This window comes from Cyrtonyx montezumae, unplaced genomic scaffold (genome assembly GCF_038088225.1).
Source record: "Cyrtonyx montezumae isolate F1298 unplaced genomic scaffold, pur_monq_1.0 scaffold_17, whole genome shotgun sequence".
Taxonomy (NCBI): domain Eukaryota; kingdom Metazoa; phylum Chordata; class Aves; order Galliformes; family Odontophoridae; genus Cyrtonyx; species Cyrtonyx montezumae.
Window position 1 is genome coordinate 20,837,098 of NW_027071903.1, and position 14,557 is coordinate 20,851,654.

General features: G+C 48.2%; 1 protein-coding gene across 2 annotated transcripts in view; it reads right to left on the bottom strand.

The window, feature by feature from the left end:
- The window catches only part of NEO1 (neogenin 1), a 179,654-nt gene extending 168,409 nt beyond the window's left edge, over positions 1–11,245 (bottom strand). For both annotated transcript variants that reach the window (XM_065733638.1, XM_065733637.1), the window contains exon 1: positions 11,131–11,245. In XM_065733638.1, the coding sequence (XP_065589710.1) occupies positions 11,131–11,245 (115 nt within the window). The remainder of the gene's footprint in view (positions 1–11,130) is intronic.
- Positions 11,246–14,557: the final 3,312 nt, after the last annotated feature.

Here is a 14,557-nt window from a genome sequence, read left to right on the forward strand (position 1 = left end):
TAACCAGGGCTGTTTAGATTTTCTGTGATATTTCTGTTCACCAGATTTCCTTCTTGGTCAGCTAAGTGCTATAAGGTAAAGAATGTTTCCAGATGTTGCAGTTTTAAACAGATTTTCACTATAAACAATTATATTGATCTTTTCCTATTAAAAAAAGTATGCAAATGCAGAAACACACATAAAGGAGAAGTAAACCTAGCTTCACACTGGACCCAAAGTAGCAGGACACAGGGATGGCAAAGCCACAGCAATTAAGCACTTATCAAAGAGCTGCGCTCCTACTTTTATCACAAGGTTGTGAAATCCAAGATAGTAGTAACCTCAGAGTGAAATGCTGGGAAAGGCACTACAGAGTTTACACAAAGGGGAGGGGATGGGAGGAGCCAGTCTGAAAAGCCAGCACCCAGCTCCCCTGAACAGTTCATTAAAGCAAGAGCTCACGCATGCAGGCACAGCCACGCACGGTACCACAACAGCAATACCCCAGTTTAAACGGTGTTTTCTGCTGAGTTGAATGGTTTTACAAACCACTGTACATTTTACAAGCAAAGTTGTGCAACAGAAGGTTAAGTGAATTTAAATGGTACTTTCTGGTAGGCTGACTTGAAAAAAAAACAAAGTTGTCTTGCTGCTGTTCCTCCACATCACAAGGCTGACAAGGAAAGGATCATCCTAGAATGGCTTGGGTTGGAAGGGACCTCGAGGATCACCCTGTTCCAACCCCGGTGCCACAGGCACAGCTGCCAGCCACTACAGCAAGGACTAGATCAGAACTATCCAGGGCCCCATCTATTCTGCCTTTAAACACCTCCAGAGATGGGCATCCACAGCCCCTCCCAGCCCACACCAGCACCTCACCGTTCTGTCAGTAAACAACTACCCCTCACCTAACTTAAATCTCCCTTCTTGTAGTTTAAAACCATTCCCCCTTCCCCTATCATTATCTTCCCGTGTAAAAAACTTACAAACAAATCCCCTTGAAGTACTGGAAGCCTGCAGTGGGGTCTCCCCACAGCCATCTCTTTTCCAGGCTGAATAAGCCCAGTCCCATCAGCCTATTTTCATGGGATAAATTCTCCAGCCACTGGATCACCTTCACGGCCTTCCTCTGGACCCTCTCCCACAGCTGCACCTCCTTCCTGCATTGGGGTCCCCAAACCTGGACACAGTGTTCCCCAAGAGGGCAGAGCAGAGGGAAACAGTCACCTCCCTCTCCCTGCTGACTGCCATCATCTGATGGAGCCCAGGATACCATTGGCCTTCTGGGTTGCTAGTGCACACTGCTGGTTCACGTTAAATTTTTCATCAACCAGAACCTCTAAGTCCTTCTTAATAGGGCTGCTCTCAAGAAGTTCTTCTCCCAGCTTGACTGGCTTGACCCAGTGCAAAACTTGCACTCTGCTCTGTTGAATCCCTTAACCTCACAAGTACCCACCTTTTGTGTTTATCAGGGTCCCCCTGAATGATGTCCCTCCCTTCTCCTGTATCATCCACACTGCAGAAAACTGCAGAGCACACTGAGACTGCCTTCAAGGAATTTCACCCCCCACGTGCAAACGGAGACTTCAGGCGGTCTAAAACACTGCTCCTACATGGACACCCCTGAAGGCAGCATTACGGCCCTGACAGGTATATAAACAAACAAGGAACAAGCATGGGTGCTCCAGATTTAAATGGCCCTGACTGCATAAATCTCAAGAGTTACTATCATAAAAGGTGGAAGCCTCTCTATTGCTCTCACTCAAAACTATTGGTTGATTCTGTTCAGTGGCAAGAATCACACGACTCCGAAGAAAATACGTAATTTTTCAATCTTGCAGTTACTGATAGAAGTCCTCAACTCACGCTACATTTCACTTTCCTTTTTTAATACAGTGAGACACAGATGCTGGTGACACTGGTGGCTGACTTGAATGCGGAGGGATTTGAGGCTCAGTTCGCCATGATAATCACAGTCAGGCTGGTGAACCTCACTCTGTGTTCGGTAGTAATCAAACAAGCATTTGGTCTCACCAGTAGCTGCAAGGCAGAATAGATAAGAATTATTCCTCGTTTCTCAAAGAAGTAACACCCTCACTCCCATCACGCTCTCTCCTCTCTGAGCACTCACTCACAATAACCAGCAGCAAGTGGAGTGATAAAATAACTCACGTCACAGGAACTACTAGAAATTTAATCAATATGCTCCATACCTTATTATATAATTATAAGGGACACAGTCAGCCAACAAACCTTCACAGGGCTGCAGAAACAGGGTGGACCCATGTATGGAAAGAAAAGATCACAAAAGGTAAAAATAAGGCAAAAAAAATTATTTCTAGCAGATCCTTTTTATTTTAATAAATTATCAAAGGACATGCCTGAAAATGCTGAAGAAGGAGAGGTGGTACTTGACAAATAGGAATGCAGGAGATGAACTGCACAGCACAGACTCACACTGCTCAACCTGTGGTGCCACCACAGCAAGCACCAGAGAGAGCAAAAACAGGACAGAGAAAATGGAGACAGATCGGATCCAGTGTGGCCAGGCAGGAATGGCTACTGTGAGAGTTTTCCTTTCTCCTTCAGACCATTGATTGCCTTAGTAAAAAGAAAGGCTTGGCAGCAACAGTAAATAAAGAAAACTTGAAAAAAATAGCACTGTGCACTTAAGCTGATAGCAGCACTGCCATGACCATATTGTAGCACAACAAGCCTTCACCTAGCACCACTCAGAAATCAGGACAAGGCAGATCCTGATTCTGCAGCACCCTCCAAAATCCTCAATTTCAAATATGAGAACCTTTATCCACGTGCTGCGGTGCCACCTTCAAGATTCTGCCTCCTTACCTGCCACTATTTCAGGCTGGACTCCCAGCACCTGCACCAGCCAGAACCTGCTTGTCCTAACAGCTCCCAACACCACTCGCTCACACAACAGCACAGCTGAACACCAAGCAGTGGCTCCAGCCCGGCCCTGTTCCTCCTGTAGCTATGCTCTGTGAACCTTCTCAAATCCACATCTCAAGCTGCACGAAAACCACAATACTGGAACAGATCACCAGTCCACTGCAGATATGTAGGCTGTTTCCACCTCTTTTCTTAGTATTTAGACATCTTCAAAAATGATCCTAACTTCAAATGAAGGGGATAATAAGGTAAAAATCCATAACAACAAAAGAGAAAAAAAGAGTCTAAAATTAAGGCCCCAAAGACCTGTAGTGGGTACAAACAACTGCATGGGAAGATTTGGGTAAATAAGCTATTTTACACTTCAAACAGAAGACAAGCCATTTCAGATTCTAGAAAAGGAAGCGACCTGGGAAAATTACGAAGCAGGGCTGTCACACCCCAAATTTGCAGTACACACTCTAATGACTTCTAAAGCTATTAAAGAAAATGGGACATGCTGTTTTTAAGCAAACTTACCCTTGCAAATGAACTAGTAAAAATATTCTCTTGGGATTTCAGATAGAGCCCTAAAACCTGTTACCAGAGTCAACGCGCACTGCACAGTCTCTGCAGTTAGCAAAGACCATACAGCAGTGTAGGAATGATTTGTATCTGTGTCACTATCAAGTCCACCAGCAAGAAGGATTAAGGCATATCAAAAGCAATACATACGCACACAGCTTCACACTTATCAGCACAAATATAACTGGATTAATGGAAAAAACCTCCCCTAATGTGCACTGGAAAGTGCACCAAGGCAGGCTCCATGCAGCCCACACCTGCCCCAGCACAGCCAGAGCACCTCACCACCATGCCACCGCCCTGCAGCGCGTGTCCACTGTGCTTCGTTCATCTCAGCATCAATTTTCTCCTGAGAAAAAGGGAGCGATGCCACCGTTAGCCATTAAATTGGCCGGACATCTCCACACATCAGGAGCTGGCGCCAAGCGTGCCTTCCACACATCCTGTCACATCACACGCTAGGCTATCTTCCTACACCCCAGCCAGAGCTCAGCACAGCTTTCTCTGGGAAGGATGTAACTGTTGACACAGGGAAGATGTGGACAGCCTCACAGAACCACAGCACAGCCACTGGCAAGGGGCAGACTCAGCAACACCTGGAACAAGACAGCGCGAGGAAACTGACAGAGGCTCTGAGAACTGCCAGGCCTCCGCCCCTCGCTGGCAATGGAAGCAGTCTCCAGTAGTTTTATGTTTCATTTCCTGAAGGTAAAATATTCGAAGATGAGATTTAGAGGTTTCTTCTCCCCTAGGAGCTAAACAAGTGGGACTGCTATGTGAGAGCGAAAGAAAAAAAAAACCATGAAAAACTAAAGCTAAACTGAAAATTCGTTATCAGTTTAGAAATTAACTTAAGAGAAACGTGTTATTAGAAAATTCCATTAAAACTAAAATACATTTCCCAACAAAATTACAGTCAACAGATCCGCAATGGATGTGATACAACACATCAGAGTTCTTCGGACCAGCGTGCAACAGAAGACAGGTTACGTTTTGCTCCTAGAGCTCTCCATGCGCAGCCCCTGAGCCCATGTGAGCCCCCTCTGACACGGGCGTTCAGCGGCCGCGTGGTGCAGCAGCCAAGCCCATTCCCTACGTCCTCCACAAAGGCTCACGAAAGCAAACAGAAGGGCAGAAAGGCTGCAAGAAAGGCTGAAACTAAGCACATGAAAATAGGATTAACATTTGGCAACGACTTCCCATGTGCTGTGCTTTTCATCTGCCCTGGCAGATCCCTAATAAAGGATTCACAAGCTGATAACAAAGCGCTCGGGTTTTCTGCACCGGGAGCCCTGGCAGTCCGACCCAGAGAACGTCAGCTCCAGTGGCACAGGTGTCCCAGCACAGCACTAACTGTTCCTGGGTGCAGCTCTGCTTTGTTTCCACTTCTTCTATGCTTCCTTCTTTGCCTGTTTTCAAACAGGAACATTTGGCTTTATAAATTGCTCTTGGAAATATTTCGTTTTCTCATTAAGGCCCATGCTTCTTCCCATGTCTGCTACACACAACAACCATCAGTTTCCAATAATTCTTGAATTTCTTTTTAATCCATGCAACCGTAAACCCTTAGCATTTAGAAAGCAGATTACACTTCACTTCTCAATACATGCTCTAGAGATTTTAAAACTCATGACAGCTCTAATGACTTAAATGACTTTTGGCAGCCTGTGCTACTTTTAGAACCAGTGTCCCAGTGCCTCTATTTGTGGCTCTCCCTCTTGCTACAGTTACATTATAAGGTTTCAATGCCTAAACCCCAGAGCAGCTTTAAGAGGAGATGTTCAGGTTCATTAACTACAGAAGAAAACTGAGTAAGACGGAGCTTACATGGCAGGCCCTGAGTGCACCCCAGTCCAGGGGGAATCAAGCTGCTGGAACATTAAACGAGAGCTATGAGCTGAGAAGCTGGAAGTTGCCAACGAGCCCTGAAGCAGGTGGTAGGGGTGTCAGTAACAGGGAGGTGCCTCCGTCAAAAGGCAGATTAAAGGGAAATCTATAGAGCCAAGATGATGAGATGCAGCTCCTACACCCAAGACACTGTAGCAGGAAATGCTCTGCTATCATGATAACAATAGAGCACGTGTTCATAGTGTCAAATAAAAGTCAAGACAAACCCAGGATATCTTAGCAAAGAAAATCCTAAATAAATTCCATAGCAAAGCACTCATTGTTATCTGGTCATCAACTGCAGGCAGAACATGAGAAGCACCAAAGCTGTAGCAAAGGAGATCATCTCTTCAAAACAATACAGCCTAAGCTAAATATTTTAACTGGCACAAAACCCCACTTAAACTGCACTGCTACATACTATCACATACCAGACCTATTCTAGCAGTGTCCCATTCTTCACCTCTAGGTCAACATCAACATTAGACACATGTCAAAAAATGTTAAAAGCGCATCAAACAGGATAAATTTATCTAAGTGTAACGATAATGGAAGACAACCAAGCTGGCTGCTGACATGAACTTCGACCAACTGTCACCAAACGTGACAGCTTCAAGTCATGTACAAAAAGACAAGAAGTAAAAACAAAGGTGAAATACTAAGCTTCAGTGTATCTGTAGAGCTAGAAAGCCTGAATCAAAACTGAGAACACATTTGTGTGTCTAAACAAAAGATAAAAATACAGGAGTAGGCAGCACAGTTGAGAAAGCTCAACAGAGATATCCAGTCAGTGGAAACCCAAGCCTGCTGGAACACAGCTAAAGGATATGAAATATAAAGACAGAAGACCAGGAGAGAAAAGTGAAAATGTAAAGGAGCAGGGGGCAGAAGTACAGAAATGCATGCAGCACTCCCCACATAAGACTAAAAAGCAAGAGAAATCCAGGCCTCCGGTGGCAAGAAAGCACAGGTAAGGCATTTCTCAGCATCACTCATCACAAATCAGAACTACAACTTCTTCGAGCTGATAAAGCAGTGGGCAGCTGAGGCACAGAGCAGCTCTTCCACGTTTAGAAGACCTCTGGACAAAGCTACGTGACTAGAGGATTTTTATTAGTTAAGATTATAAAGTTGCTATGCCCAAATCATCAAAACTCAAGGTGATTAGAAAGAAGTCCTTACATACTCCAGCGCACAAAGATCCACAGATTAGAATCTGCAAATGAAGAAACCCAACGAAGCAGAGTAAGTGGATTTCTTCAGCAGTATCTGGAGTCGCATCAGCCGCACAGACTCCTTCGTGGCAAAGAAAACTTGCTGCCAGCATATGCAGAGTGGCGCGTTTTAAAGGGAAGAGCTCTCTCTACCATGAAGTTCACCATCTCTAGATCCACTTCACAACTCGAGAGAAAATCTTACTCTAAAAACCAGAATGCTCAAGGAACAGGATACCGCCACATCATAAATTAACAGCATGCTCTTGCCTAAAAACACCATACTCAGTCTTGCTGGCTTCCCAACAGGAGACTGAAGCCGAAGCAGGAAAGCTCAAAGACTGGCAGTGAGAAGTGGAGAATGCTGCAAAGAACAGGGACGTTGAGATCGGGAGGCTGCTGTGGACATGACAACAAGCAGCAGAAAACGCAGGCAACTTCCAGCCACATTCTCCTCACACACTCCCATTCCACTCAAGGCTTAGGAAAGAAACCAGACAGTTGAACACAGGCTGTTCCCACAATAACAGAGCTCTTTTTTTTTTTTTTTTTTTTTTAATGACAGGAGCTTTCTCTATCAGTTCTGAAAGCAAATAAGATTCATATCAGGCCTGACACAAAGGAGCAGAGATGAAGAAGAGAGCAGAGATGGGACCCCAGCCTGCAGGAACACAGGGCCCGCAGGGATCCCCAGCTGGAGGGCCCCCTCCTTCATTCCCCCTGGTTGGGGCAGGTTTACCACGGATTGATGGTCTATTTGTCTTGTAAAATTAAGATCAGTCTTTAGCATGAATTCTAAATGGTGAAAACCACTCAGAATTGAAGCACCTAACACAGCATATAAAGTCAGGGTTTCAGATTTCCTGCAGCAGCCTGCAACAATGCACATACAAATTGGGCTCACTTATTTATATGGAATTCATCAGGATTACCACTTTCATCTTAGCAATTTAACTGGAGAACGAAATCAATAGCACCCAGTCAGTAAAATATTACCATTGTTTCCACAATGCAGAGACATTTTCTTCGCTGAGAACTTTTTATTATTATTATTTTTATTTATGAAGATCAGTATCCTCAGAGCAGCAGTGTAACTACTGAAGGAGCACCACAACGTGAGGCATCTCCCCCAGCAGGCAGGCTAAGCAAACACACTGCTACCCCAACCTGCATCCCCTCCCCAAACACAGAGTGAGGATTTGTCGTTTTTCAGGGGTTGAATCCTTGCTTCTTAACATTCCTAAATCCACTCTGCAACCAGCATTTAAGTTCAACACACGAGAAACTGCAACGTTGGCCCTGCAGCTGTCTGAACTCAAATCCTGCAAGCACCAACACCTATAACAACCGCCCCACAGGGTAAATGGAAGCAGAGTGCCTCCCTCCCACTCACTGACATCTGGAGGCTGCGGCAGACCCCTCACAAGGAAGGAGGACTAACAGCCATCAGTAGGAGCCTCAGGTGTACCTCCTCCTCAATGATGTAAAGTGAGCCAAAACACACTAGCATGCATTTTACATAGGAGCTAGGGACAGTGCAAAAACATGGTTTTGCCCTTGCACAATTCTGCCAGCTGATGTTGCACAAGTTACGTGTTTCTGGGGTTTTTCATCACAACAAACAGTGCACACTGCAAAAGGCATCTCCAGCCCGGGCACTCACAGCTGTGGATGGGCAGTAATGCAGCACAAAGCAGTCTGGAAGGCGGCTGGAGTCACACAGCAGTTCTTGCTCACAAGACACAGGCTCCAGCATCAGCAGTGCTTTCTCCTTTGCCTATTTATACACTCACGTAATCAGCAGTGTCGGGGCACACGTGTCTAAGCAGCTACAAGCAACCAAACTGCTTGTGTCAGATGGCATGCAACAGCCAGCACACACGGAACAGGGACATCAGCCAGAGACCTGTGCTGCAGGGAAAGAACTGAAATCTGAATATTCGTGCTCTATTTTTAGCTTGTCACATGTTTAGAAATCATCAAGAGATGCACGGAGAACAGAAATCCCAACTTCATGTTCCTCAGGCACCCAACAAACCTCCACTTCTATGTCAGGCAGCTACACAACGTACACTACTACTACAAGCAGCCCTTGCAGCAGCACACGCAGCACCAGGGACCTGCAGCCAACATGGTGCTGAACACCCACTGTGCTCCAGGGGTCCCACACACCTCTGGCTCCCATTGCTTCCAGATGGGGACTTCCCAAAGCACCAGTTTATCCATAACAAGACATCAGTGCCAAGGGCTTCAACAACACCAGGAAGAGACAGAGCAAATTTCCTGCTTCTGAACAATCTCATCCGTGATCTTAATGGCGTACCCAGTTTATCTCAGCTTTTCTATTAATAATTAAAATCGACACCAATTTCAATTTTACTCTGAGTGTAATCCTGTATAGATCAAAGTTTTCACATTCACCTGAAGTAGCTTTCAAAGTAACACAAGGCAGGAGTCAATGCTTGCTTCCTGCTACTAAGCTGAGAAAATAAAGCCTGCCAAATAAGTGAAATGCTGTCCTACCTCTGAAACAAGCAGCTCACTTCACCTGTGAAGTGAAAGCAATCAAATCACCTGTGAAACAGGCTCACATGTCTAAAAACCACTTAAAGTTATACAGGGTTGTAGGTTTTTTTTTTCCTAAAATAATTCAGCTATACTCCTTTCTTCTTCAGAGAGCAATAACTGCCTATTTATAGATGGGATCAAATGTCACTGAAACATTCACGGCTGTGAAGAACGTGGCCTTGCAGATCTCCAACTTCTGCTCTTTCGTATCTTTTTATCGACCACAGACGGCTCAGAAATGGAACGCTGCTCCTTCTGGACTCAGCACGGAACACTTCAGCCTTGTGATGGGGAGGTACACCTCTACCCTTCATCAAGGCCAAACCACGTGCTCCTCCACCTTGCTGTGTACGCTGATGGGCCGTGATCGATGACAGCACCGCTGCCCCCATGCCTAGAACACAACAGGGAGCACAGCACCGTGTGCCTAGAACTCAACAGCGGGGAGCACAGGACCACCACCCTCACACCTAGAACACGGACACAGGAGAACGGCACTGTCACGCCTCGAACACAAGAATGGGAGCACGGGGCACTGCCATCCCAGAGCCTAAGTGGCAACAGAGAGGACTCCTGTGCGTGATGTGGAACATCTGCATCTGATTCCCTCTTTCACCAGCAGGGAAAGACCCGAATGCTCCTATCCCACCTGCCAAATACAAACGTATAAGGAACATCTCTTATTTAAGAAAATATCAGATGGCAGCAAGCATGATAAAGATGAAGTTCTGCTGTGCAAGAAGCATCTCACCTCATCGAGACAAAGAACCAAAGCCGTCCCTCCTCATGGACTGTTCCTGAGGGGCTGCAACAACTGAGGAAAACCTGACTCCTGCTGCTTATGTGGATGACATGGGGCAGTACATCACCACAGCATAGGAACACACTCCACAGGGTGAAGAGAGGAGGCAGCGAGGTGCACTGAACTTCCAGCACTGCCACACTGCTGCTCCCAAACTCCCACTCTGTCACACAGCCTCCGTGAATATTTTGCCTATTTCTGCACACTACTGTGCTCTGCTGGCTTAACTCACCTCTTCGGCGCTAATGGGCAAAGCTTCACCTATCCATCTGGTGGCCCCAGCCCATGAAGGATGCTATTTCACACAGCAGAGAGCACCCAACACAACTACAACACTACAGCAAGTCACCCGCAGAGCGGTGAACACTGGAACAAAACTGTGCATGAAAACAGTAACTACTCCAGAAATAAAAAGATCCTCCTGCCTAATGCTTGATTTCTCAAATGGGAAAAGGAAAAAAAGAAATCCAACAGCCTTCAGAGGTGGAACCCGCAGAGCTCGTGCTACAGCAGACCTTAAGTCAACACGTCCCCGCCACAGGGCGACATCAGGAGGACCGGCTCTGCCCAGCGCGATGCCAACAGGACGGCGGCACCCCTCGGAAACACCAGGACCCAGCCAACGGGGCACAGCCGCAAAATCACATCCAGCGCTCCGCAAGTCCTTCTCAAGCCTCGCCGGCGAGCAACGGCAAAGTTCTCCCCAAGCCGTCATTTTGCGGATAACACCGCCGCAAAACTACAGCGCGGCACCGACCCAAGTACCCTCGGAGGGCCCTTCGGAGGAGCGCCCGGTGCGCGCCGCGCTCCGTCCGACCGGGATGACGGGAAGAGGGGAGGAGGGCTCCCGCGGCTCGGCGGGCAGGGGCGCACAGGGGCGCGCAGCACGGCCGGCCCCGCTGCCCGCAGCACGGCTCCAGGTGCGCCCCGCCGCGCTGCGCTGTGGCCTCTACCGGCGCCCGTCCCGCTCGGACAAGTGCGGCGGGAGGATGGAGGAAAAATAAAATAAAATAATAATAAAAATAAACGAAATAAAAAGAACGAGAACAAAAAAAAAACCAGACACACATAAACACATCTACACACAAAGAAAAAAAAAAAACCCACACAAATATAAAATCACAGAATGGGAAATCAAAGCAGCCCGGGGCGGGGCGCTCGCCCCCCGCCGCCGCCGCCCCGCGCTCCCGCCGCCGCTTCCCGTACCTGTGATGGGGCTCCGGGGGCCGCTCCGCGCGGCGGCGGCCGAAGGCTGCGGCTGTCCGAGGAGCAGCGCCAGCCACAGGGAGCCCAGCAGCCGCCGCACTCGCCCCGCCGCCATCGCTCCGCGCCCCGCGCCCCGCAGCCGCGCTCCCAGCGCCGGCCCCTCCTCCCCGGGGTGGAAGGGGGGGGGGGGGGCTCCTCCTGCCGCCGGCCCGCGCCTCGCTCCCCGCTCTTGGCCCCCGTGTCTCGCCGAGCGGGCGGCAGGCAGGCAGATAGACAAGCAGGCAGGCGGCGGAGGGCTCACTCCATCGCGGGCCGGTCCACGGTCCCAGTCCCGGCGCCGCGCTCCGCGGCTCCCTCACACGGAGCCGAGGGGCCGCCCGCCCCGCCCCTCCCTCACGCCCGCCCCGCCCCTCCCTCACGCCCGCCCCCGGCCCGCCCCGCCCTCCTCCTCCCGTTCGCGCATGCGCTCACGCGGAGGCGTCACCGCCCCCCGGCCCCGCAGCCCCCCCCCCCCCCCCCAGCGCCAGGTGTGCGCCCGCCCGCACAACATGGCGCCTGCGCGGGACGCGGCGCGGGTGTTGCGCCGTCCCGCCCTCCATCCCGCCCCGTTCCCCACCTCGAACCCTCCCGGTCGCGGTGTTCCCCTGACAGGAAGATGCTGCAACAACCAGGGGTACCGCGGCAGCAAAACGCTTGTCTCCTCTTGTCTAACGTTTCTGTTGAGAAGTGGGTTTGTCCGCCCCTGACAGAGCCCTGGAGCGTTCCCACTGCACGAGGTTTGGTTGCCCTTTGGTGTACTCAGAGGGCAACAAACCAATGGCTCACGTTGGCTAACGCGTGGGGATGGCTGGCGATTCCCATCGCGCCATCCCATCTTCAGCCACCTTTATTTGCAGCCAACAGCTATTGCACTGAAAGCAAAGCACTCAAAGCTCACACCTCAGGTGAGGCTTCAAAACGGACTGCTGTCATCTCTACCATCAGGCCACAGCAAAAGGTTATTTGGGTCTACGAAGCAAAAGGGTGGAGAAACCTACTGAGCACACCGCTGGCTCTCGCGGGCTTCTCCAGTGCAGTTTCAGTCCCCCGCTGCCCTGCTCTATGCCAAGACTGAGCACAGCCAAGCTGAGCAGCAAACCCGTCCTTCCAGTCCTCTCTCTGCTCCCAGCAATGTGAGCGGGAGCTCCTGCCATGACGTGTGCTGGGACAAGAACTGGGTTGGAGAAGATGGCGGCCACAAAGGGCCTGGAGGAAGACGGGTTCTCCAGGGTGATGAGACAGAGTTGGGCTGGTGAGAGGAAGCCAGGTGTGCCCACAGGGAGGGATAAAGAAGAGTTCGTGCACACGAGCCTGGAACCAGCCTGCTGGGAGAAGGCTCAGAAACAGAATAGGAACAGGAGAAAAGCGGGAACGAAGACCATCTGGAAAGCTGTCACATCTACTGGCAGCAAGTGACTGAGATGCACGGGGAGCATTCCTCACCCTCTTACAGTGCTGGACTGCGTGCAGGAAGGCAAAGCTGCTTCTTTCCACGTTTAGAGTAAATCTCCACATTGCTGATGGCCTACATAGATACCAGGATAACGCTGGATTACATTGCTGGGTTGTTGTTCTGTTTTGTTTTTAAGGTTATCTCCACATGAGAGAGGAACAGACATGGAAAACTACATTAAGGCAACGTTAGTTAGGCTGCAAAGTAAAACACTCCTACGTTATGAAATACCAGAAGAAAGGTTGCCAGCACAAACAGATAGGCCTGGCTCTGATGCTGAACCAAGGTCAAGGAACAAAGGTAAAAGCCTAAATAACTTCATTTCCTATAAAAATTAGATGTGGGTATTTTATGCACCTTGCAGGGGACTGCAGGAAAAGCAAGCCCTGCTGTGGTTCAGGTGGGTGCTCTCAGGAAAGTGCTTCAGCCTCAGGACAGTCCTCAGACGGAGGCTTTCAATGCCAGCTGTGCAGCCAGCAAGGCCGAGTGCTTGGTTTGACATTTTGAAGTCTCATTTGTAGAAGTGAAGAGCCTTTACAGATAGGACTGTGATAAATGAGAATTTATTCAACTCTGACTAAATTAGATGCTTTGCCACATCGTATTTTCTGACAAAAATCAGGCCATGAGTATTTCTAATTGGATAGCTAAAATTAAAAGATATTTTTTACCATTCCATCTGTACGCCTAGATTCTTCATCTGGGTAATACCAGTTCTCGCAACAGTGTTGAAAATGAATTTGAGTTTGTGAAGCTCTTGGATACCATAGTGATGAGTACCATGCAAAAGCCCAGGAGGAAATGAATAAATCTGTCTTCAGAACAGTATTTGAATAGCGTGCAGTAAATAAAGCATGGGCCACATAGGGAACAGCAAGGAGAAAATAAAATTATTACTTAGTGAGCACAGTCTATTCTGCACAATGAGCAAGGCTGGGAACCTGTTGAAAGAACAGTGTGTGATCTAATTACAGTTAAATAGTGCATCATAATGCAAATTACAGCTGCATAGGCCACCTTAACGTTAGCATTTCTTAACTTTGAAACTTCTGAATTTAAGAAAAGAAAAAAAAGCACCTTTAGGCTGCAGATGTCTAATATATATACACAAACAACTCCCTTCCTCTGTAACAGTTGAAGAAAATTCTCCTACCTCACCTGCCTCAGCCACTTCTAAACTATAGAGTGGAAAATGTATTTCTCCTCTTGGAGACATCTAAGCCTCATAACCAAGATCTAATGCCATCACTCGAATACTGACACTGCACATGTGCACAATAAACAGAGACAGAGAGCACTCTCCAGAGGGAGATCTAGAGGAAGACCTTAATTTCAGTGATTAAACTTATTTATTTTGCTTGAGGTGAAGCTACTGTTTTTTGGTGCAGAAGCAAGGTTACAGACCGAAGTCAGTTTCACTGACCTTTTGTGACTCCCTGAGGCTGCACTGAACCTCTCTGACTGGCGGTGGGATCTGGAAGCACTCTCAAGCTGTTACAAGTTGCACTGGGTTGGCTGTTAGCAACAAAATTAAAATTCAGTGGTACAGTTGCACTGTAGTTATGACCACCACTCTGATCATAACCTCTCTATTGCTTAGCAGGACTTGAGTTAGCACAGAGTTGTGATCCTGATTAAGAGAATTTCCCATTAATGGACATCCTCAAGCAGCTGGTTGAGGTAATTTTGGGGTAAGAAGGAACTGCAGCATAAATAAAGACCTAGCTCATTAAGTTTAAGACTTACATCTGTGAGATACTCACCTTAAGATTAATCTGCTGTGCTGCCTCCCTTGGGTAGAAGTTACAACCACAGGCTTTTGGCAAACAGTTTGATTGTGCCTGCATAGGTCTTCATACCGATCACTGCAGAGCCTGGCGTGATAGGCTCTCTTTCATTGTTCAACAGGGACTAGATATTTTCTTTCTATTTTTC